The sequence below is a fragment of the Pogona vitticeps genome, chromosome 1 (assembly GCF_051106095.1).
Source record: "Pogona vitticeps strain Pit_001003342236 chromosome 1, PviZW2.1, whole genome shotgun sequence".
In the NCBI taxonomy this organism is placed as follows: domain Eukaryota; kingdom Metazoa; phylum Chordata; class Lepidosauria; order Squamata; family Agamidae; genus Pogona; species Pogona vitticeps.
In genome coordinates this window covers 185,956,738-185,982,667 of record NC_135783.1, presented here as the reverse complement: position 1 = coordinate 185,982,667, position 25,930 = coordinate 185,956,738, and the positions used below count along the sequence as shown (strand labels likewise).

Sequence of the window (25,930 nt, the reverse complement as noted above, 5' to 3'; positions counted from 1 at the left end):
ATATTTACAGTTCTCATACCTAAGATATACTGCTGCCAGAAGCAAAATCAACGGGATATCTCCACAACCCCTTGAGTTTTAATACACCATCCAAGCAGCGTTGTAGGACTCATTGATTTACTACACATAACTGTGACCGTATAATAAAGTATTAAAGATTAACCACACATCTGCCATTCCACACATTCAAGTCTTTCAAGGGTCCTGCCGTGCCGTTAAGATTCCAGTTCCTCATCTGCCTCCTGAAACAAGTTCTTTGCTGCATACCAGGGTAAGTTCTACGGCTGAGATGCTAAGGTAAGTTGGTATAAATGTTATCGGAAGGAAACTTTCCTGACCTTGCTTCTCCATTGCTGCTTCTTATGCTATCCCCGAAGCTTCTCTGGATGATGTAGGAGTTTGCCTGAAAAATGTTGGGGCATCACGTACATTTGGAGCCAGCTACAGTACTAAGAAGTTAACTTACTGAGGTTCAAGCAGCCTGGGATACCAAGCTAAGGATTGCAGCTATAACTAATATTCATGTTACTGTATTTTTCTGTGTATAAGATGATACTTTTGTCTAAAATCTTTAGACTAAAAATTTAGGGTTGTCTTATACACGGAAGTAAGCTGAGGAAAGAACAAAATTGAAGAGGGAAATGCATCAGTGATCACTTTGCTCGTTGCTTTCCCCGCTACTTCCTAATTCCCATGGGGCTTAGCAAAAGGAGGGGAAAAGCAGGGATCAAAGGGCTGCAGGATCATTTTGCTTGCTGCTTTCCCCACCCCACGGAGCTTAGCAAGTGGGGGGAAGCAGCGATTAAAGTGATCCTGCAGCCCTTTGATCCTTGCTTTCCCCCTCCTTTTGCTAAGCCCCACGGGACTTAGGAAGTGGTGGGGAAAGCAGCAAGCAAAGTTATCCTGCAGCCCTTTGATCCCTGCTTTACCCCTCCTTTTGCTAAGCCCTGTGGGGCTTAGGAAGTGGCGGGGAAAGCAATGATCAAATTTTCTAATTTGGGGTTAGAAAAGTGGGTGTCATCTTACACATCGGGGCGTCTTATAAATGGAAAAATATGGTAGTTTTAGTCAGGGCTGGGCCTGTCATTAGGAAAAGTAAGGCCCCATAATGAGGAAGTATTGGAGGATAGGGCAGTGTGTGCCACTCAGACTGCCCTGCACCCCTAGATGATTCTAGTGCCCTTGCATGCAGTAAGAGACCTGTGTTGAAATCAGATTCAGCTTCCAGTCCAGACCAATCACCTTCTGTACATAGAATGGTAGCACCATCTTATTCACCAGAAGCAGCAAAATAGCATGAGCCAGTCACGGTTGTCATCCATAGATGCTGTCAAACATCTAAGTCTGTCTCTATAAAATAAGAAAAAAAAAGGCTTAAAGCACAGTCTACACAGGAGGTTATGGGCAACAGCTGAAAGTATTAAATCATTCCTTCACAGAAAAGTATCATTGCGAACAAGGACAGTGCTGTTTGTAACTGTGTCTTATCACAGTACCACTCATAAGGCCAGCTGCAAGAAGAGTGTGATCCCATAATTCTCCTTAATTACAGATACCAGTGAAGAAGATATTATTCTACCTTCATTTAAGAGCAGAAATATTCATTGTTATAGGAAACCTGACAACAATAACTGATTATAGTAGAGAGTAAAAAAAGTATCAGTCTCCACAGATTAACCCAAAGCAGAATAGATATGAGCAAGAATTCAAACAGCTAGCTTAGGCACATCTCACACTTCATGAGAAATATTCCTCAGTGGCATATCTGTACCATAATGCCAATGAGAGCTACAAGAACCTTGTACTGTGACACCAAGCAGTATTTGTTGAGAAAGTAATTAGTACAAGTTAATTAACACCCTTTTCGCTTTTTCACTCTTGCCTATTTCAGTTAGCTATAGATCTGACAAAGGCATGCATTAATGTATACTTTGTGTTATTTCCTACATATAATACATCTTTCTCCTGCCTTATCACAGATGGTCCCTTTATCAATGACATTTAAAATTTATTTGCACAATGACCTCAGTGTCTGTCTGCTGAGTTGCAGCGAGTTTTTTGGCATAGGTTGTGATTAAAATTTGGTTTGATATTTCATGGTGCCCCATTTCAAGGAACAAATGTAATAACAAACCAACCAACCAACCTAGAAAAACCTCCAGTTCATTTTGCCTTTGGTCTTGTAGGATCCATTGATTTTCCACACATCTGTTGTTATGCACACCCCATTCTCCTCCAGGGTTTCTTTAGTCTGCATGAGATGCTTTGTGAGGCCAGAGCTGTTCGTTTCTTGGATTGAGTCATCATGGAAAACAGCTTGGCAACAACTTCTAAAAACAAAACAGAGGAAAAGACCCAAGACCTTTCCTCCCACAAAACAAGTGGGGTGAGGAAGACAAATCTATTTTACTGCCTTTGTTGCAGTTGCCTTTATACTCCCTGTGACAAACCCAGACCTACCGGGATATGTCACACAGTTACACTAAGCTGCCACCAACCATTCCCTGTAAGAAGTCACACAGACCAGGGATGGATTTTTAAACAAATAAAAGAATAATGTTTATTTAAATACACACATGGAAAATAAAACAATCAGGTGAATAAAATAAAGTAACGTGGCTTATTCTCACTCATACAAGCATACAGTTTGGTTCACACAGAACCCTTAACTTGAAGCACAGACCCTGAACCTATCAGTTCTGGCTAACCAACAGACACCTGAACCTATCAGGTTGGTACTCTGACACACAGAAGTACCCTGTCTGACACACAGACTCCCACAACAGCTTCTTCTTCCCAGCTGCTGCTTCGTCACATCCCAGTGTCTCTCAGTATCTCCCTCTTCACCACACAGGCATCACATATTTATACAGTACAGCCCCTCCTCCTGATGTCCCGCCTTCCACTCCCCATAGGATGGAACTTTCCCTCCAAACCCATGACAGACAGGTAACATCAGTGCTGTATGTAACACCTCCCCTCTTTATAAGTTGTTTTGTAGGGGGAAAGCTAAGGTGCTTTTCACCAAAAAACAACCTGTATAAAACACACAACAACAGTTATACATACCATATTATACTTACTTATACTTACATTCTAAGTTAAACCATAGCAAATAGGCATTTAAACATTTACCATATACATTACATCAATTTACCTTTATTCATACAAACCAAATTCAAAACCAGGTACATTTAACTTTTTGTCATCATTATTTACACATAGTCCATGTTCTTTCGCCGTCTTCATTCTTCAGGTCTTCTTGATAAGGCGTCAGCAACACAGTTCACTGACCCTCTGACCACCTTCACTTCAAAGTCATAGTCCTGTAGGTTTAAAGCCCACCTCATAAGTTTGCTATTGTGGGTTTTCATTGTCTTTAACCATTGCAATGGTGAATGGTCAGTACACAGAATAAAATGTCTTCCCCAGATGTAAGGCTTGGCCTTCTGGATCGCGTAGACTATGGCCAAACACTCCTTCTCCACGGTTGCCAAATGTCTCTCACCTTTTTGAAGTTTCCTACTCAGGTAGGACACTGGATGTTGGTCACCATTCTCATCCTCCTGGCACAGAACTGCTCCTACCCCGCTGTTAGACGCATCGGTGTAGATGATGAACTCCCGGTCGAAGTCTGGAGCACGCAGGACAGGATAGTTGATTAACGCCTCCTTCAACCTCTGGAACGCCGCCTCACAGTCGCTGGTCCACGGGATGCGGTCATCAGCCGTCTTCCTCGTCAGATCGGTCAGCGGAGCCGCAATCTCGCTAAACCTCGGGATGAACTTTCTGTAGTAGCCCACCAACCCAAGAAATGATTTGACCTTTTTCTTGGTGTTGGGTCTAGGCCAATCACGAACTGCTTCTATTTTGGCCTCCAGGGGTTTTATCATTCCTCCCCCTACCATGTGACCCAAGTATTTTATTTCTGGGCTACCCAGCTGACACTTGCTGGCCTTTACTGTTAGCCCTGCTGCACTCAACCTCTGCAGCACTAACTCCAGGTGTATCAGGTGATCTTCCCAGGTATTACTGAAGATCCCTATGTCGTCAATGTAGGCCACTGTAAAGTCACTGAGCCCTGCCAAGGTCTGGTCCATCAGCCTTTGGAATGTGGCTGGTGCATTTCTGAGACCAAAGCTCAGGACTCGAAACTCATAGAGACCAAAAGGGCTGCAAAAGGCAGTCTTTTCTTGATCCCTGGGATCAATTCTTAATTGCCAATATCCCTTTACCAGGTCCAATGATGAGATGAACCGACAACCCCCTATGGTTTCAATCAGGTTGTCTAGCCTGGGCATTGGGTAGGCATCAGGAGTGGTTACACGGTTTAATTTCCTGTAATCGACACAAAACCTAATGCTCCCATCAGGCTTGTCCACAAGGACTATCGGAGAGGACCAAGGACTAGAAGAGGGGACGATTATGTTCTCCCTAAGCATCTCGTCCAGCTCCTTCCGCACCTTGTCCCTATAGGGTCCCGTTACTCGGTATGGGGATACTGCCTGCGGGGGTGCATCCCCTGTGTGGATCCGATGCATCACTCCCTTCACTATCCCCGGCTTGTTGGAAAACACCTGTTGATATTTACTAAGCAGCATTTTTAGTTCTTGCTGCTGGTCTTGGGTGAGTGCAGGACTGATCTTTACCTCCTCTGGGTTGTATTTTACTTCCCCTCTACCCTCCCAGAAGGGTAATTCAGCTTCCTCACTCTCAGCTGCTTTTATCGCGAATAAAACCCTCTGCTCCCCTCTGTAGTAGGGTTTTAGGGCATTCACATGAACCACCCTCCTCGCTTGGTTCTCCTCCTGCTCTATAAGGTAGTTCAGGTCTGACATCTTGGAAATGACCCTATATGGTCCTGCCCATTTGAGCTGCAGTTTGTTCTCTCTGCAGGGCCTAAGCCAAAGCACTTCCTCCCCTGGGTCAAAGTGCCTCTCTCTAGCTTTGTGGTCATACCATGTTTTCTGTCTGACCTTCTGAGCTTGCAGGTTTTCTGCTGCCAGCTCTAGATTTCTTTTTAGGTCATTCATCAAGGTGTCTATGTATGTCACAACGTCTTGTGGGTCATTCTGGGTGATCTGCTCCCAATTTTGTTTGATCAAATCAAGGGGCCCTTTCACCCCTAAGTGTGCAGCAAACATGTCAGAGTGCCCCCTTTGTAAGATCATGGGGCGATACTTTTCAGGTACCACCAGCTGACTTCTGATCCCATCTCCCCCTTTTGAGATATTCCTCAGGGTTTCTCTATATAAAATCCCCTTTTTCTCCAGAAATCTCACTGGGGTTTCAGGTGTTAGCTGGGCGTCAGTCACCTGTTCAAAACACTTTTGGAGAGTGGCGTCTGCCTTTTGCTCCTGTCCAAATCTGCTGTCTGTGGTTAAGGTTTCCACCACAGCTTCTGAACTCCCCTCTGCTTCCGTCTCTGGCTCATCATTACCCCCCTGAACTGTCCCTGTGGTGGCTTGTGAGCGTGTAATCACTAGCACCCGTTTCACATGTTCAGCCAGGTCATTTCCCACGAGCACGGCTGCTGGCAGAGTCGATGAAATCGCTAGCCGCCACACTCCCCTCCAGCCTTGAAAGTTGACAGGTACCTCTGCTACTGGCAGAGAGATTACCTGCCCCTCAATCCCTGCCACCTTCATGCTCTCATTTGGGATTATAAACTCCCGAGGAATAATATCTGGATGGCACAGGGTTACCTGGGAACAAGTGTCCCGCAGCCCCCTATACTGACGGTCAAGTATTCCTACGTCCACCCCGGCTGTCTCAAACAACTGGGAATCTGTTTTCACCAGCAAGCAGCGCTTTACCTCTATAAGAGGACCATTTTCCTCAGCCTGATCAGCAAAGGTAGCTGTTCCAGACTGAGTAGCCATGGCAACAGGCTCCCTCAGTGACACTGAGCTTTGCTCCTTCTGGACACAGAACACAGCTTTTGGCTTGGTCCCACTAGCATTCTGAGGCACCATTCCTTTTAGCTGCTTTAATTTCTCACACTCTGAGATTAGATGACCCTTTCCCTGACAGAAATAACATTTTCTGGTGTATTTTGATTCTCTCTCATCTTGTTTTGGTTTTCCCTCCAAAATCTGAGGTCTTGGTTTCATGTCTGAGGGCTTCCCTTCCCCATGGGCCCCTCCCCCTTGCTGGCTTTTCCCTGGTCCCTGAGAGTACTTGCTGTAGGTTTCTTTGGGTTTACCCACAGATTTCCCCTCACCCAAGGGCTTTCTTATTTGGGAAATAAAATCTGCGATCTCTGCGGCTGCTGCCACAGATTTCGGTTTCCTTTCCCTCACCTGGAATTTCAATTCCCCATGCAGGACTGAATAGAACTGTTCCAGTGCTATCAAGTCTTTAAGCTGCTCATAGGTCTCTGTCCCTTCCTGCGATAGCCATTTCTCAAGCAGCCTCACCAGTTGGGCCCCCACTTGGGTAAAAGTCTGTTCTGGTTTCTTGGTGAGGGACCTGAATCTTTGTCTCAGCTGCTCTGCATTTATCCCATGTCTGGCAAACACCAGTTTTTTAAACTCTGCAAAATCTTTCATCAGTTCCTCAGGCATCTCGGCATAGACCTCAGCCAGGCTACCACTGATTAAAGATCGCATGATGGTCATCTTCTCAGTTTCCCTCACTGAGAAGTCCACAAACGCTCTTTCCACTAAGGAAAAGAACACCTCAGGACAATCTCCCTTGTGGTACACAGGGAATTTCTTCAGATCAGCCTTAGACAATTGGCCTCCCTCAGAATCCCTATTGTTGTTATTGTTCTGGTTCATCATTTCCAATTTTCTTAACTCATACGCCATCCTTTCTTTTTCCAGAGCAATTTTCTCTCTCTCTAATCTTTCTTCTCTTTCCAATCTCTCTCTCTCTAATTCAAATTGCCGCTGTTTCTCCCTTTCCCTTTCTTCTCTTTCCCTTTCCTCCATTTCAAATTGCCTCATCCTCAGTTCATGCTGTTGGACTAGGAGCAATTTTCTGAGTTCTGGGTTCTGCTCTCCCGTGCTGTCACCCTGCACTGAGCCAAATTCATCCTCAGAACCTTGGTCAATCTGGGGGTCTTTCACTTCACTCATTTCTGCCATCTGGCTTCGAGTCAAGGGCATAATCCCCCCTCAGAACAGGCTGCTTTAAAAAGTCAAGCCTCAAAATAAAACGACCACTTTTTTCCTTTTTGCCTCAGAACCAGCTCTCCCTAGAGATTGCTGCTGTTCTTCAGCACTAAACTTGCAACAGTATCGAGTCAGAGCCTACCCCCCTCTGCTGGGCCTCTCAGCTGGCAAGCTAGCTCACTGTTACTACGCAGTTTTGCCTCAGCTTTTTCCCGCCAAAACCAGGCTGCCTCAGAGCACCTTAATCTAAGTCTCCCCAGTTGGCACGTTCTTCTACTAGCGCACCTCCCCGTGAGGTACACCTAGAAGATTACCTACGCGCCTCAGATTGTCCCTGACTAGACCCCCCTTGCTCTGGGCACACTTGCCAAGGCTTTGCTGGACCACTGGACAACTGGACCAGTCGTATCCCACCGCTGCCACCAATCAATGTGACAAACCCAGACCTACCGGGATATGTCACACAGTTACACTAAGCTGCCACCAACCATTCCCTGTAAGAAGTCACACAGACCAGGGATGGATTTTTAAACAAATAAAAGAATAATGTTTATTTAAATACACACATGGAAAATAAAATGATTAGGTGAATAAAATAAAGTAACGTGGCTTATTCTCACTCATACAAGCATACAGTTTGGTTCACACAGAACCCTTAACTTGAAGCACAGACCCTGAACCTATCAGTTCTGGCTAACCAACAGACACCTGAACCTATCAGGTTGGTACTCTGACACACAGAAGTACCCTGTCTGACACACAGACTCCCACAACAGCTTCTTCTTCCCAGCTGCTGCTTCGTCACATCCCAGTGTCTCTCAGTATCTCCCTCTTCACCACACAGGCATCACATATTTATACAGTACAGCCCCTCCTCCTGATGTCCCGCCTTCCACTCCCCATAGTATGGAACTTTCCCTCCAAACCCATGACAGACAGGTAACATCAGTGCTGTATGTAACACTCCCCACCCCCAAGGAAATCACCCGTTGCCAGAAGTCACAACTCCTGTGAACAAGATATGAAGGCATGATACCAACATCAGGTGAAGTATTCCAACCTGGGGGGGTTAGACCGGGCCTACCAGAGAAGACCCAAGACCTTTTGTCAGATAAAACAACTGTGGTCAGGAAACCAAGGGTTTTATACTTCATCTGCTGCAGCTGCATTTATACCCTGCCAAGGGAATCACCAGCAGACAAGAACAATGGTGAATTGGTGCAAAAACCACTGAACTGATTCATATATGATTTCTTTGGGATGTGTCTTATCCATATGTTCAATAGCAATCTTTCTTTTTCTTCTGCCCTAGAATGAACGTGAGCAGATCATGACCACCAATGTATGGCTCAATCAGGTAACCATCCCATGGATCTTCAGTTTAAAACTCCCAAACTGGAGCAGAAACAATGAAGCAGCTACTTCATATTCACAGCACCTGATCCTGACCTCCCAGTGATCATTTACATGCCCCTCTTCATGCGCAGGATGCATTCCAACAAAATGGAGCCCTCAGCAGTAAATGGGGGAGTTTAATATTGCCCTTTCTCCTGGGAGTTCTGGAGGCCTTTGTCCAAAGTGGGGAGATAGGGCTCCAGATATTTTGGCAGTCTGGCTTACCACTAGCACAGGGTGAGCTGCCTTGGGTCCTTTTGGAGAGAAAGGTGGCATAGATAGATAGATAGATAGATAGATAGATAGATAGATAGATAGATAGATAGATAGATAGATAGATAGATAGATAGATAGATAGATAGATAGATAGATAGATAGATAGATAGATATTGCTATTGCTATTGCTATTGCTATTGCTATTGCTATTGCTATTGCTATTGCTATTGCTATTCTCTACTTTATCCTCTTAACAATCTGGAAGGTGACCCTAAGAATGACCGGCTCCATGTTACTTAGTTAGTTTTATGGCTGTGGAATTTAATTTCCCAAGTCTCAGTCCAAAATGCAATCTAACCACTGCACACAGTTTTGTTAGTAGCTATTATATTTAAAAAATTAAAACAAACAAAAATAGATTTCTACCAATGTGCTGCTTCAGTTTGATGAGAATGTGCAACAATACAGTTCTATAACACTTAAAATTAAAATTAAAATGAATGCTTTGAAAAGAATAAACTACAAAGGGACAGACAAGATATGATGAATAAAGGCATGAAAAGCAAATAGTTGGAGCTTTAATCTTCTTCATTTATTCTGGTAGAACTATGCTACTTCCAAAGAACCTGGAGGACAGTATCCTCTCTAGTAGATGAATGATACACCTGAAAAACAGCATACTTTTACCAGAGAAAATGTGGCAGTAGAATATTTTAACATATTTTGTTGTTAAAAATATGTAATTATTTGTTAGTCAGCTACTGTTGTATATATTTTAAGCAATTGGCCACATCCTTTGTAATCCAGAACAGTTTTGGCTGAGGTGCTGTTCACTGCTTTATTTAAAAAATACCTGCATGCCTTTTTCTTTCATTCCTCCGTCCAATCTACCTAAACATCTGGTGTACTTTATTTGCTTTCAATTTGGAAATGCAGAGGTGCCTAAAAGGACAGTAGAAGCAAATGTAAAAAAGAAAAATCCCTTAAAATAATAATCTTTATATTTTATAAAGGTTTTGTGCCAGTGGATATGACAACTCTACCAAGCACTGATGAGGGAAAATTATTCTGTAGGCTGTTAATTCAAGGCGATGTCTTCTTTCACTGACAAGCTTTATTTTTTTTTTCTGCAGGGAAACTTTTCTCAAGGATAATGAATTCTGCTTGTCTTGCTGAGAAGTGGGAGAGAGAGAAGACCGAGATGAAAGGCCTCAGCATGCAGCATTTTCCAGAGGGTAATCTGTCTGTTTTGGTTTGTCTCAAGGCCTTGGTGAAGAGGGGGAAAGTGTTGCATATTTCTGACATAGCTGTGGTGGGACAGCCAGGCATGAAGTACGCAGCAACGGTATGTTCTCAGGGGAGAGCTTACAGTATTTCTAAGAATGCAGAGAATGCTGTAGTGTAGGATGTAAGCAAGACGTTGAGTTCACAGACGTTTCTCCTAAAATGAGAAGTCTCTGCATACAGAGCTTTCTGGGACATTCACTTCGATGCTCTTGTTGGGGCTGGCAGTTTGCGAGGGGAACCCCCGTCGGTCAGGCGGGGGTGCTTCGAGGTACGGGTGCCAGTAACTGCTGGATAGATCACGAAAAGGAACCAAGGTGGGAGTAAAAGGCGGACTTTTCCACATTGACCCTCCTGCATTTTGCCTGTAAAGCAAAGCAAACCCCCTGCGCCCTAAGGGCCCCTTTGACAGAAGCGCCGCTGAGGGAACCGCCGCTCCTTCGGGGCGCAGAGGGCGGCCTTTCCTCCTTCCTCGCCCGCCCCGGGGATCAGAGGAGGGCGGCCATCCTCACCCTTCGGCTCTGCTGCTTTTCCCTCGTAACCGTCCTGTCTGACCCAACTATGAGGCGCCTCGTCCTTCCCGTTTTATTTAAGAAGTCTTAAATGTTATTTCCTCCCCCCCTCCGCCCCACTTTTTTTTTTTTTTTTGGCTCCGAGCCTTCTTAATGAAGGAGATCTGCCAGCAGATTTTTTGCTTCCTTTCCTCACCATTTCTTGTGTGCCCCTTTTCGAGGCGGGGGGGTCCTTCCCCCCTTGTTCAAAACGTTTTGAAGTGACATGTTTTTCTCACTATAATTAAAACTCCTATTAATGTTCTCCTTGTTTTGCCAGGTTAAACACACACAATCTGGGCAAGAATTCCAGAACTTTCTTCAGCTATTACAAAGAGCCGTGAGGCGCCCCTTACTTGATGCTAACCCTAGAACAAAGTAATAATTTGGTGGTTGTGGGTTTTTCGGGCTCTTTGGCCGTGTTCTGAAGGTTGTTCTTCCTAACGTTTCGCCAGTTTCTGTGGCCGGCATCTTCAGAGGACAGGAGTCAGAACACGGCCAAAGAGCCCGAAAAACCCACAACAACCATTAGATCCCGGCCGTGAAAGCCTTCGCCGATACAAAGTAATAATTTCCCTATATGTATATTGGGGGGGCGGGTGGGATTGAGACTCATATGCCAAGTTATATGGAGCTTCAGAAACACGAGGCACACCTTGGTATCTATCTAGGCGTCCCACCCCCCACAACTCTGCTAGACTTCACCAAGGCGCGGAGCCAAAAAAACCAAGACTCCCCGTCCGGCGCCTGCCCGCCTTCTGCCCGGCCTCCGCTGCGAGAGCCCTGGAGCAGAACCCGGGCCACTGACGTCACCACCCTATCGAAGGCCTCTCCCCGCCCCTTTCCCCTCGGCTGTTCTACTGAGGGAGCCTCCGCCCGCTTCGCACGTTCGGGACGGCTGTTTCCTTCCCAGACAGACCATCCTCTGTTTAAGCACCTTCCTCCCCCTCCCGCCGCCGCCGTCGTGACATCACCGCGACGTGCTCCAGCCCCTCCCCGCCGTCCTTTCTTTCTCCCCTTTTCCCTCGCGGGAAGTTTGCCTGACGTCGCCGTCCTCGTCTCGCGCCTCTCGCGCGCTTCCGCCTTCCCTCCCCTCCCCCCCCCCGGCTTGGTAGCTGCTGTTGGTGGAGCCGCCGCCACCGCATCCGGGTCCTGGCGCCGCTCGCTGTCACTATGGTCATGGCGGAGGGGACGGCTGTGCTGAGGCGGAACAGGCCGGGCACCAAGGCCCAGGTAAGCCCTTGCCCACCACCCCCTTGCCCCTTGGACCCTCTGGGAGGCTGAGGGCCGTCGGGGCCCGTGGCGGGGTGGGGGGCGGCAACGGACTCGGGTGGCGCCGCGGAGGACGATGGGAGAACGGCCGCGGCCTAGTCGCCCCTCCATCGCCTCAGGGAGGCAAAGAAGATGCCGCTGGCGCCTCTTCCTCTCCGTCGGGGCCGGTGGAGGGGAGCGGGTGCTTTGGAGGCTGGGCGAGGGTGCGAGAAGGTGGCAGGGGTTGGTTTCTGCGGGGCGAGGCGATCCTGTGGACCCCCCCTCCTCCGCAGGCCGTGGGAAGGAGGAAGGGGTGGGTGACGGTTCCTGTTCCTCCTCCTCCTCCTCCTCCTCCTCCTCCTCCTCCTGTATTTCGGAAGCGTCTGGCTGAATGTAAGCCGTACCTCTAAAGGCCCGGGGCATTGGGCGGGGAGGGGGCGAGCGAAAACAGGTGGGGATGAAGACAGGGAGGGGAGCCGCCTGAAAGCGGGGGGGGAGACACACGGATGGATGGATGCACGGGGGGTGGTATTTATCCCTCTGGCCCAGAAAAAGGGGGTATGGCGAGATAAGAAAAGAGCCCAGTCCGGCTTTTTGCAATCTGATGCTTTCCAAAGGTGTTTGACAACAACTTCCATCGTCCCCATGTCGTAGAAAGGTGGGCTCCCGGGGCTTGGTGGAGGGCAGAGGGGGTCGGGGAGGGGGTAGAACTCGGGCGTGTTCAGAGTATCCGCCCAAATGCTGCGAGGGGTGGGATGATGGAGCCCAAGATGGGAAGCAGTCGCTAGAGTTTGAAGGAAGGCGCTGGGCGGTAATAAGTTCACAGGAGAAACCGGTGGAACCGGCTGGTGGCTGAAGTAGAAAGGATCTGCCCTGTGTTGTTTAGGACAGAGCCTTTAAACAAACAATTGCCTATTAAAAATGCATGCCATTAGTGGAGGGTGATCTTGTTCTTGATACAGTATTTACTGTTAAACATCAGGTTCCTCAGTTTACCTTTCCGTGTAACCACTGTAAGAAAATTTGAGTCTTTCTCCTGTGTGCCGTAATTTTTTTCAGGAATAAAAATGGTACCAATATCAGTACAGACTATAGTAATCCTAAAAAGACAGGGGGAAGAAGACAGATTAATGTCAGTACAGATTAAGTAATTGATACTTACTTAGAATGACATTTATCTGTCTATGTAAATCTGGTTAATCTACTAAAATGTTTGTTTAGTTTTAAACCTTGTGGAAAAAGTACTTCATTTCTAATTTATATTACAAATATATAGAAAATTTAAATTTGCATGCCAGTTTAGGTTAATTTTTACCAGCCAAGATGAGCCTTGATAAGTTGTATATAACTCACTCAGCAGCATGTTAGCTGTGTTATTGTCATTCTTGTGTGTAGCAAAGTATCTTAATTTGAGCTGTTTATCTTTGCAGCACTCCACCTATTTATGTAAGCAAACATTTTCTTTCAGTTAAGAAAAAAATACAGACAGACTATGGCTAGGTGTTTGTTTTTTAATGGCTGCTCTTATTGCTGCTGCTCTGCAGGCTTGGTCTTTTTGGAAGCATTTTCCTCTAGTTGAAAAAGATGAGTCATTCTTTTGAAAGAACTGTGGGAGACATACCTGCAGAGCAGTAGCCTGTGAAAGGAGTGTGGGTTGACATGCATTAGTGTAATATATATGTGTTTTTTTTAAAAGAAGTTGACTGCAGAATGACTTGACTGGCTCTTTTATTGGAAACACATTTTCAAATTAAATGCAGTGTATCATTTTGGAGAAGATGTTAAGGGCCTTATATATTGTGAATAAATTGAATGAATACTGCCTAGGGTGGTACTCAGTGTTGTGTAGTGCAGTGGTCCCCAACCTTGGTCCTCCAGATGTTCTTGGAATACAACTCCCAGAAGCCCTCACCATCACCTCTGCTGGCCAGGATTTCTGGGAGTTGAAGTCCAAGAACATCTGGAGGCTCAAGGTTGGGGACCGCTGGTGTAGTGGATAGAATGATGGAGTAGGACTCTGGAGATCTCAGTCTGAATCTCATGGAAATTCACTGATGAGGGGGGAGAATTGGTGAAACCACTTAAATATCTCACTTACCTTGAGAGTCCTATTTGGGCTGTAAGTCATTTCTAAACTGAGGCCATATACCCTGTTTCCCCAAAAATAAGACGTAACCTGATTTTTCAGGATGCTCGTAATATAAGCCCTATCGCCAAAATAAGCCCTAGGTAGGTGAAACCCTCCCCTGCACCATTGTGCAGCAACCAGAAGGTGACATGACTGTAAAATTTATTTATTTATTTATTTACAATATTTTAGCCGCACCATTTCCAGTGGCTTCTGGGCGGCGTACAACATTAAAACTTAAAAACATTAAAAACATTTTAAAAGACAATATAAAATAGCATATATTAAAATAATTCTTAAAACATTAAAATTAAGAAGTCCTGTTGCTCATATGGCCAGCTAGGGAATATTGTTTAATTAAAATGCTGGCTGAACAGAAAGGTCTTTGCCTGGCGCCGAAAAGCCAAGAGTGTTGGAGCCAGGCGGACCTCTCTAGGGAGGGCATTCCAAAGTTGGGGGGCAACAACCGAGAAGGCCCTATTTCGACATGCCATCCCCCTCACCTCTTTCAGAGATGACACCTTCAGAAGGGCCTCCTGGCCTGATCTTAGAGGACGGGCAGGCTCATAAAACATCCCCTGAAAACAACCCCTAATGCGAAAATTAATATAAGACCCTGTCTTATTTTTGGGGAAACACGGTAGCACAAATGTTTACTATGGAGTCAAAATGCTCATTACAGTAAGCCCATTTAGTGGTGCTTAAGTAGAGCTTGAAGCTTGCATTTTATTGCAACCTCAGACACTTATGCCTAGAGATGGTTGTATTCATTTCAACAGTACTCATTTCCAAATTTGAAATGCTTAAGACTGCAGTCTAATAGCATAATCCTTTGCATATATATTTCCAGGGAACTCCACCACTGTCAGTGGGACTTATTCTTAAATAAGTGTGCACAGGATTTGAACTTAAATTCTGTTATCACAGAACCTTTGAAATACAATTTTAGCCACAGATTGAAGTATCTCAGGGCCAGTGTAATGAGCAGTGGCTTTCTTTTCTTGCAGTGTTGTGGTGAAACATTTGGGATACATCAAAGAGCCATGCAACCTGAACTTCCTTTGCTAAAATATAAGTATGTAGAATGGGATGTAGAGACTCCTTGACCTGGTGCAGTATCATGGTCTGTGGTATTGTCTTGCTGCCATTTCCTAAAAGAAAATCCTGTGCTGAAATAAGCGTAAGCTACCTAGTACTGCATGAGTAATGACTGCCATTGTTAGGTCACAAGTTAAAGGAATTACATTCCATATCACTCCAAGTTCTGCCATGTCTCTCCACACAAATTGGGTAGAGAGAGGACAGAACTTGGAATCTCAGTCTAAGGGACTTTTAGTCACCGAGTTGCTCACTGTGTTAAAAACACATCGACATTCCTTGTATTAGAAATGGAATGCAGTCTAATAGGCAACAGAATATAAGAAATTCTACAATACAGAACACCGATAAGGCTAACTTAGAACATGACAGCTGAAATTCTATTGGAATTAACAAGAATATCTTTAAGATTGGATTTCCCCTCATATGCTTGAATCTTTTTTTATTTTTAAAGGATTTTTATAATTGGCCTGATGAATCTTTTGAGGAAATGGACAGCACACTGGCAGTGCAACAGGTACACTGTTTTTAAGTTCATTGTGTTCTGATAATTTATTTCTGAATTTCACAATTTAAATTGCCTAGTATATATCTCTGTTCAAGAAAATTCGGCAATGCAAGATGATAAACAGAGGGGTGGCTTTGGTCTTCCGGACTGGGTCCTGTATTATAGAGCTTGTATCCTAGATTGGATAAGAGAATGGATAACCCTAGAAAACATTAGACTACTCAACTTGGAAAGACGCGACTTGCAATTAGGATGGCATGCTTATCTATGGTATAAAAAGGATAAAGAACAAAAGAATTTTAACTCACACATGATAAGAAGAGCCTTATTGGGAATGTGGAGAAAGATTATACAACAAATTTATTACAAAATACCTGCATGGGTGTCACCGATAGAGGCCTTTACACAACCTAGACTCATGACAAAAGCAAATCTTTTAAGATATCAAGATTTATTTAAAAAGGATGGTGAAGTAAGGTCTAAGGAAGAACTAGAGTCACAGAATGTTTATATAGATTGGTGGCCTAGAGCACAGTTAGAATCTAGATATGCAAAAGACAAAATAGAGGGTTTCTATTCAGAGCAAACGACTTTTGATAAGCTGCTGTTGGGTTCAAAAGAACAAATTGTAAAGAAAATGTATAACTATATGTTGGAAATTAAAATGCAGGATGAAATGGTTAAGGAATGTATGATAAAGTGGGCACAAAACATAGGGCATAATATTGATATTGATGAATGGCTGAAAATATGGCAAAGTAACATAAAATTTACAAGATCGGTTAACCTTAAAGAGAACATATATAAAATGTTTTATAGGTGGCACATGACCCCAGAAAAACTGTCAAAGATGTATACAGATGTATCAAATAAGTGTTGGAAATGTGAAACACAAGTGGGAAGTTATTATCATATGTGGTGGTCATGTGGAATAGCGAAAAAATACTGGAAAAGAGTACATGCTATGTTACAACAAATATTGCTCTGTAATGTGCCATTAACCCCAGAATTGTTTTTATGGAGTATGATACCTGACAATATGGATAAGTCAAAGCAACATATAGTTGTGTATATTGTTACGGCAGCTAGAATTCTATATGCTAAAAATTGGAAAAGTCCGACGATACCGAAACAAGAAGATCTTATTGAAAAAATACGGGAAATAGCAGAAATGGACATTTTATCAGAAGTCATGAAGGACTATCCCCTACAAAAGGCAACAGAAAGATGGGACCTATTCAACAAATGGACTAAATTAACAGGCAACGTGTAAATAGCATATATTGAAATGAAAACTTAATCTAGAAGGCAGAAAAGAGTAAACAGAATAACTTAAAACTTTGATATGGCAATAAGTATACAATGGTTTATTTATTTATTTATTTATTTATTTATTTATTTATTTATTTATTTATTTATTTATTTATTTATTTATTGTATTTATACCCCGCCTATCTAGTCATTTCGACCACTCTAGGCGGCTTATAACATAACATGGTTGTTAGTATGTTATTGTCTCTCCTCTTCCTCATAAATTCCAAGTCCCCTTTTCCTTTTTGTCACCCCTTATGTTAAAAAAAAATAAAAATCTTGGAAAAAAAAGATAATTCTACCTTTTACATGTGAGAATCAGCTTTTGGTATTTGAGGTATCACTGTTGCCACATCAGGAAAACACTGGTGTTCCGTGCACACTGTAACTTAGCTGTCTTTCTTATTATTAGCTCTGCTTTATTCATTCTTTGTTTGGCTTCATAGTAATAACTTTTGGACTGCAGAGCCAGGACTTAGATTGCAGAGCCAAAATTCTTCTAATTTGTCAACAGTATTAGGCATTACACATATAGTAATATTTAGCTTTCAGTTTTGTAACACTGGAGGCCAAACATAAAAATGCATTATAACTCATCCCAATATGGGTTATGAACTGTTCATTGAAAGGGTTTGCCACAGCCCTGGTTTGCTTAACATATTTGTGATGATGATTTGTTGTTCATATCAAAAAGAGATACTTACTATATGTTTTTCCATTAGTATATCCAGCAGAATATAAGGGCTGACTGTTCAAACATTGACAAAATTCTTGAACCTCCAGAAGGACAGGATGAAGGCGTTTGGAAGTATGAACACTTAAGGTAACTAAGATATTGAATAATGTACTTATTTCAGCAGTAGTGTCAGAGTTCATTGGTGCTGGAAAGAGAAGTTTGTTTTTTTCTTAAGAAAATTGAAACATTCAGTGTTAAATCCCTCTGTCAATCCCTACTGCGTCACTTTCAAGAAGGATACATATTGGGCAGGAAGAAGAAATGCTTGTCAAATGATAGTTCAGCCTATTTTTTCAACTGTGTGTAGGTCAGTTAGATGAGGATAGAGCCATGTAAGAAAGGATTGCTTTTTAAAAAATTCTCTTTTCTTGTAACCATAAACTCTTCTGTCCTAAAGACTGTGTTTTGTTTTGTTTTATCTAATTTTTGTGGTGGATGGATTGGACAAAGTTTTGTAATACTGTAATTATGATATTATCAACTTCTCAAAATAATAAGCAAAATCTGATGTATTTTCTGCCATTACAAAGTTACTCTGATAAAATGCAAGCTTCCTGTTATATAGGGTAGTTTATAGATTTCAGGTGGATTAGGAAAACTAATATCACAGATGTGTTTGTTTTCCCATATAATTTGAAAATCAGTTTGTTTACAAGTTCAGAATTAATCCTTTCACTTGATTCGTGTTCTCTTGCTATGTAATTGTAAGAATGATACAAATTATAGGCCATTTAGAATCTTTTCCCTAGAACAGATTTCAGTGTTGAGCTATCCCGTGTGGAAGATATACAGTGGTGCCTCGCTTGACGAGGATAATCCGTTCCAGTGAAATCGCTGTAGAGTGAAATCCTCGTCAAGCAAAATAAAAAAGCCCATTGAAATGCATTGAAAACCGGTTAAGTGCGTTCCAATGGGCGAAATACCTCAGCGTCCAGCGAAGATCCTCCATAGGGTGGCCATTTTCCATTGCCTGTGCAGCGAAAAATCTGTCCTGAACACAGCAGGGAGCCATTTTGAACAGCTGGTGGCCATTTTGAAAGCCCGCCGATCAGCTGTTTTGATTGTTGTAATGTGAAGAATCGGTTCCCGAAGCAGGAAACTGATCGTTGTAAAGCCGTTTTTGCTCATTAAAACATTGTTTTGCGATCGCAATAGTGATCGCAAAAACATCGTGAAGCGGATTCGTTGTCAAGCAAGGTAATTGTTAAGCGGGGCACCACTGTAGGTGTGTTTACATATATTAAGACATATAGTCTTGAAAAAGGTTACATATTTTAAGTGTTCTGGACTTACATTTGTACACAAGTTAGAATATCCTATAGGTCTCAGTTTTCTCTCTCATAGTAGTAGTTAAATTAAAAAGGAGAATCTGTCTTGTGCTTCTTCCCATGCACCTTTATTTTAAAAATTACAATTGCATCATTTTAGATTGCTTTGTGTATTCCAGAGTTGTACTAGATTGTGGTGTTTCAACAGGGAGGAGAAATTTTATAATCTGATATTTTATGTTCTGAAATTTTAGGCAGTTCTGTCTTGAGCTCAATGGCCTTGCTGTTAAGCTTCAGGTAACTTTTGTTTCCTTTCATCTTCCTTTTGACAGTTAAAAATAAATTGCATTATGTGTGGTAACACTCAAAATTATTTTACATTATTGTCTTTAGTTAGCCGGGCAGGGGGAAGTATAGAGGAAGAGCTATTTGAAGAGACTACATTTTAGTTCTTGGCATGTTGCTATTTATTGCACAAATCTTTCAACAGACAGAATGCCATCCAGACACCTGCACACAGATGACAGCAACTGAGCAGTGGATTTTTCTGTGTGCGGCCCACAAAACTCCCAAAGAGGTAAGAAGGGCAGCCCAAGAAGATGGTTATCAAGGCACTTCCTGCCTCTTCCCCATTATTCTGGCAGTATTACTCTCACAGTCATGTGTAGAAAAAGAGAAATAAGCATGCTGTCTGACTTTCTCTTCTCTGTCCATGGTTCAGATGTCCAGCTTGGTACTAAAATCCTTTGTATGTTGGAGGGTTTGCATAAGCATTTGTTTGGTTGTGCCTGCCTGCCATGATATGAGTTATCGTGCAATTACAGCTGGGTAGTTGCTGGGGATACTGCATTTTTTTGTATCCACAGCTTGGCACCATTGTGGAAAACAACAAATTCCGGCCATAATTTAGCATTAGTTTGTTCTACCCTTGCCATTTAATTTTACATCTGAACTATTGTTTTTTGCTGCCTTTGACTTTATCTCATGAAAAAAAAACCCAACCTATTTCTGTGCCTTGAATAATGCCAAACTAGCCATAAAGATAGCTGCAGATCTGGCTGGCTCAAGCTATAAAGAGCGTCAACCTATCATAAGTGGGTCATGTGTGACTTCCAAATTTGCTGATTTGTTTGTTTTATTTCATACTGTGCCTTTCTTTCACTGCAAGGACCCACCCATGGTGGTTTACCAATCTAGAAAAAAAGAACCAAAAACACAGAATTTATAATATTAAAATGTAGTCGAACCCACTGGTCATTTTAATAGTACTCTACATTAAAACACTTCAAAAGCTCTTCAGAAGAGGGAAAATATTAGGTGCTAGACATGAACCTCTGATTTGGTAGCTCTGGAACAACAGTGTAAATAAGAAATAGTATCAGTTATTACTGTCTTGCTGAAGATTATGGGTATGACACATTTATTGAATATTGCTTGTTCTGCTTTCATTGGTTTGACTATCAAAGGGTTTGTTTATAGAGGTGGTATTTTTGTGGAAATTAATAGAAATGCTTCCAAATATATATGTTAGGTTTTGGATGTGAACGAACTGACACGTGCTTATTTACAATAATCTTTTTTTTTAATCTGAGAATGTGAATATGAGGTTGTTTCAGTTGCCTTAATCATCCATATCACCCGAGTGGAAGAGGCATTGCATTTAAACCCACTGTTAATATTATAATGATTTATGTGGAACAGTATGGAGTCTAAAGGAATTATAAGGAAACCTAGATTTGAGAATAGGATACCTCAGAAAATGTTGGCAATAAAATGTAACCATTTCATTCTTTCCTTTTAGTGTCCTGCCATCGACTACACCAGACACACATTGGATGGAGCTGCTTGTCTTTTGAATAGCAATAAATATTTCCCAAGCAGGTAAAATACTGATGAAATTCTATTTTCCCTTTTCAATATTTATAATTGATTCTTAAGGACTGGATAGATTTGGTGAACGAATTTTCAAGAGAAACTGTTTCTGACATGGTGTTTGTTTCATATATTAACATTTCAGCAGCCACAACAGAAGTTCTGCCCACATATAATGTTTGCTTTTCATGTTTACAGGGTTAGCATAAAGGAATCCTCCGTAGCCAAACTAGGATCAGTCTGCCGTAGGATTTATAGAATATTTTCACATGCATATTTTCATCACCGTCAAATATTTGATGAATATGAAGTAAGTACTGTAACACTAAGACTGAAGTCTTATACCAGCTTACCTTGGAGTAGGCCTCACTGAACTCTGTGGGACTTGATTCCAAGAAATCATGACTTTGAAAGCACTGAGTATGTTTTGGTTTTCAGTTCTAACCATGTTTGAGAGGAAACGTTAAGCCTAGTCTTCTGAGCAGGCAAGCTTAGGAATGTGTTGTGAATATGCTGTGCACCTAGGACTCGTATTGCAGTTGCTTCAATATTTGTACTGTTTTGAATTCATTTCTAGTACCATTCCATCTTCTGAACTCAGCTTGCAAAGACCTGGTAGAAACTGCTGTTGAGTCTTTTTCAAAGTGGTGTGATTTGAAGTGCGGGATGTAAAATGTACCGTATTTTTTGCTCCATAAGACGCACTCCCCCCCAAAATGTGGGGGGGGGGAATCTGTGCATCTTATGGAGCGAAGGCGGCGATTTTGCCCCCCGCTGGCCCCGTGTGGGGGGAGCATCGCAAGGGTCCAAGTGAGTCTTCCCGGACCCTTGCGATGCTCTCCCCACCCCCACGGGGCCAGCGCAGGCGAAATCACCAGCTTCCAGGTGGAGGGAGCGTCGCAAGGGTCCGGGAAGGCTCACTCGGACCCTTGCAACGCTCCCTCCACCCCCCCCACGGGGCCAGCGTGGGTGAAATCGCCACCTTCTGGCAGTCTTTTGAGGCTTGGGAAGCTTCAGAAGACTCCCAGAAGCTGGCGATTTTGCTCCCTCTCGCCTCTGGGGGGAGGGTGAGTCTCTAAAGGGTCCTGGAACACACCCTAGGACCCTTTAGAGACTCACCCTGCCCCCCCGGGGTCAGAGGGGCGAAATCGCCACCTTCTGGGACTCTTCTGAAGCTTCCCAAGCCTTAAAAGAGTCTCAGAAGGTGGCGATTTCGCCCCCTCTGGCCTCCGGGGGGGCTGGGTGAGCCTCCAAAGGGTCCTAGGGTGTGTTCCATAAGACGGACCTCTCCATAAGGCTCACCAATTTTTAGGAGAAGAAAACAGATTTTTTCCTGTTTTCTTCTCCTAAAAATTTGTTGCGTCTTATGGAGTGAAAAATACGGTACAGTGGTGCCTCGCACAACGAGTGCCTCACACAACGATGAATTCACACAACGATGCCTTTTTCTGTTAAATTTGCTGCCTCACACAGCGATGTTTCCTATGGGGGATTTTCACACAATGATCTCCCTTTTCGCTCCTGTAAAAGTGTCTTACAATGTTTGGATGCTGTTTTAAATGATTGCAATGGTTAGTCCACCTCCTGAAACCTATGCAAACTGATTTTGGTGTTGTTCTGACACTTCGTTAATTTATGATGATTTTTTGTTTTTTCCATTGGAAACCATTAGACAGACCATCCAATGGTTTCCTATGGAGAAAATTCAAAAAATCATCATAAATTAACGAAGTGTCAGAACAACACCAAAATCAGTTTGCATAGGTTTCAGGAGGTGGACTAACCATTGCAATCATTTAAAACAGCGTCCAAACATTGTAAGACACTTTTACAGGAGCGAAAAAGGACTTCGCAAAGGCATTGAAATGTATTGAGTCGGCTTCAATACATTCCAATATAGGAAACATTGTTTCACTCAACAATGTTTCCTATGGGGATTTTCACTGAACGATGGCAATCCGTTCCAATTGGAACGGATTAACCGGTTTTCAGTGCATTCCTATGTGAAATGATGTTTCACAGAACGATGTTTCACACAACGTTGATTTTTTTGGAACCAATTAACATCGTTGTGTGAGGCACCACTGTATTTTTAATTAGTTTACAGTGTAATTGCATTATAATTCCCAAATATGGATTCTAGCCAGTGTATATGAATAGTCTGTTGATTTGTCATATCATCAATTTGTCCCAGTGTTATTTGAGACAAGGCAGTGAGACTTAACACAATTTTTATATATGTGCTAAATAGTTATTTAGGTGAGCAGTTGACAGTAATGGTTTCCATGGTGGGCATTTCAGCTGCCTGCATATAAGGGTGTGTGTAAAATGGTGTTACTTTTTAGATCTGAATTACTCCACTAAGCCTGTTGAACTGCTTGTGCACACCAGCCATATTCTGCCTTTGGCCTGCCGTTGTGAACCAGAAAAGCCCCAAAAGCAGAGCATTTTCAAGCATTCTGATGGGCCAGAATGTAAACCCTAGTATGTTATGGTATATTTCTTTCTTACATGGATATCACCGTGTAGGAAATTATATTTTAAAACGATCCTGAGTAATTGAATAATTTCTTCTTTTGTGTGTCTTACTCTGCCTTCAGAATGAAACCTTCTTATGTCACCGATTCACCAAATTTGTGATGAAGTACAACTTGATGTCAAAGGATAACCTGATCGTACCAATTTTAGAAGAAGAGGTGCAGAATTCAGTGTCTGGTGAAAGTGAAGCATGATGAGTATCGTGGACTGAAATGAACACGTAATTAACATTATGTACTGTACATACAATTTTAGAAACTTCAATCATGTATCCTTAGAGCTTTGTTTAGTATACTTTTGTATGCTGTGTGCGTTGCCTCTTATTATGGAAAATGGTTTAAGTTATTCATGGGCTGTATATTCAATGTGGCACTCATGGTTTTTTAAATAAAATTAGAATGATCTGTTTATACTGCCTGTTAATAAAAGAATTTACAGTTCTGTAAAATTGCTGCTAAACAATCATTGGATCACAATCTCCAAGCTTTGTCTAATTTAAAGCTGAAGCTTTTCATACTAATGCAGTTGGGACTTTAGTTTGTTTAATTTCAGAAAGATGCAAGTCCAGTTAATTCCTACATTGTCCTTTTTTATAGAAAACAGAATTATTTTTGTTCCCAAGTTTGGCTTTTGGGTTTGCTCATCTAATGTACTAAACTATTGTAGTATGTGTACATCCTATTATTCATTATTACAGTGTTAATACCAAAAGGACAATTTTTGTGTTGCTGCCAAAAGTGTATTTTAGAAGTATTTGTTTCTCTCTGGACTTGCCTTTCTGCATCATTGGAGGCTTGTGTATATCACAGCAAGTCGTATGTTCAGTCCCTTTAAGTCCATTTTAAGGTTCCCCTCCATGTTTCCCTATCTGCAGTTCTTACTAGTGGATAAAAACAATATCTGTTCCCTCTTGCCTACAGTAACGTACTGTAGCTTATACTTGTGCATATTTATGGTAATTGCTTACAGATTATACCTCGCATTAAACATTTGTTACACTACAGCAGTGTGTGCCAAAATAATCTTTCTCACTTGTAGCAAAAAGGTTCCATGTACTTGGAACTTTGAATCCTACCCATCATGTATAGCTAGTTTGTATCTTTCTTAAATCCAAACAATATCTGCTTTTGTTTCAGTTAACTGAATACCACCTATATTTCCCTAAACCTAAATCTGTTACTTTAAATAGCATTTTAAGGTCTACATTAGAGTTAAGGTTCCAAGAGAACTACTTAATGGAGTTTGAGCTATTTTTAATGCTGTAGTACAGATTATTTTTTAAAAAGAACTATGGTAGGCTTTGTTACATGGGATGTACATGAGTGCAGATAACTACAAGCATGAGCACCATTGTTACATCAAACTTTTTGCAATTAGTGTATAGTCCTTTCCTATTAAAAAAATCAACAGGTGTCCTCTTCATCTGTTCAAATAGATATGTTTTGGGTTTCACATGGCCATGTTAGCTTCACCTGATTTGCTTCCTGTTAAGGATTGCTCATTGGAGTTAAACTGTAAAAGTTGTTTCTTTCTATTTATCATGATGTTTCAGACTATGTAGTAGACCTGCCTTAATTTCATATATGACATTTCAAATTGGACATCTCAGAGCATAGCCAGTGTGATACAGTATAAAGTTAGTCAGAAAGTTAAGGCTGAGAGAGACTTGGATCTTTAGTAGGTTGTCTTAGCTGGGAGGACTATGCTGGAAGTTCTTCAGTGGGTTAATACAGTTCTGTCCCTTTTAGCTGCTCTTATTTTCTACATGAATATGGTTTTAATGGATAACAGGGTCATCACATCAGATGGTTCTAAGCAACAGTAGTTGTATTATCACACCCACATATACATTGAGGTATAACTTGGGCAGTGATCTGATTGATACCTCAAAGCATGGTGCTGAGGAATTGCATTTCAGAGACAGCAGGATACAATTGAGTTTTGTGAGAATTGACTTGGTCCCTGTATCCTCACCCAGTCAGAAGATTAACAGTCTTGTTATCCATTTCTATGGAAATGTGTTATGCTTAAGGCCCCAATAACGTCTTAATGCATCTTGTTTTTCAAATACATGCCTCTGAAATAGTTGATCTTAACAAATAATTTCAATTGTGCTTCACTGTAAACTTCATATAATCAGAGTTAAGTAAATAGTCTAACTGGGACACTTGCTTGTAACTTTTCCTTAATGCTGTTGACTCAAGTACCTCTGATAATGTGTCTGCACATGTGCCTGCCTGATACTGTAGAACTTCAGTAAGTTTAAGTGAACTATTGACTTTGTATGGTAAATATATTGAAGGTTTAACTTGCATTCTGCGTTAATAGGGAAATTGAGCTATGTTTTGTTTTTTGAATTACATTGTAAAAAATTAGAGGTTGCAATTAAATTTTTTTCTTTTTCCTTACCAGTCTATTTTGCTAAATTGTATTTATTTTAACATTTTTAAAAAATAACCTGCATTCTCAAAGTTCCCTGTCATTGCTGTGCATGATGCTGCTCCGTATTGTGAGTATACAAGCAAATATGCACTTGTCAGAAACATAAATAACAAAAATAATAATAAAAAAAGAGGAAAAGAAAATCTGTGTTTCAGCATTGCATCCCACTCTGCAATATATATTGCTGAGGTATCAGTGAAAAAGAAACTGTCAT

General features: G+C 42.1%; 1 protein-coding gene across 4 annotated transcripts; it reads left to right on the top strand.

Moving 5' to 3' along the window:
* The first annotated feature begins 212 nt into the window (after positions 1-212).
* Positions 213-25,685, top strand: MOB4 (MOB family member 4, phocein). Of its 4 annotated transcripts, none has more exons than XM_078380053.1 (10): positions 213-271; positions 8,431-8,475; positions 9,863-9,964; positions 15,496-15,558; positions 17,583-17,683; positions 19,119-19,161; positions 19,355-19,441; positions 20,666-20,745; positions 20,935-21,046; positions 23,337-25,685. In XM_078380053.1, exons 4-10 carry the CDS (start codon positions 15,532-15,534, stop codon positions 23,466-23,468), a joined length of 582 nt encoding a protein of 193 aa, XP_078236179.1. In that variant the 5' UTR covers positions 213-271; positions 8,431-8,475; positions 9,863-9,964; positions 15,496-15,531; the 3' UTR covers positions 23,469-25,685. The 4 variants fall into 4 exon arrangements, with proteins under 4 accessions (XP_078236179.1, XP_078236185.1, XP_020650959.1 ...); XM_078380059.1 differs by having other exon boundaries at positions 246-297; XM_020795300.3 differs by lacking the exons at positions 213-271; positions 8,431-8,475; positions 9,863-9,964 and adding an exon at positions 11,525-11,797.
* The last annotated feature ends 245 nt before the right edge of the window (positions 25,686-25,930 follow it).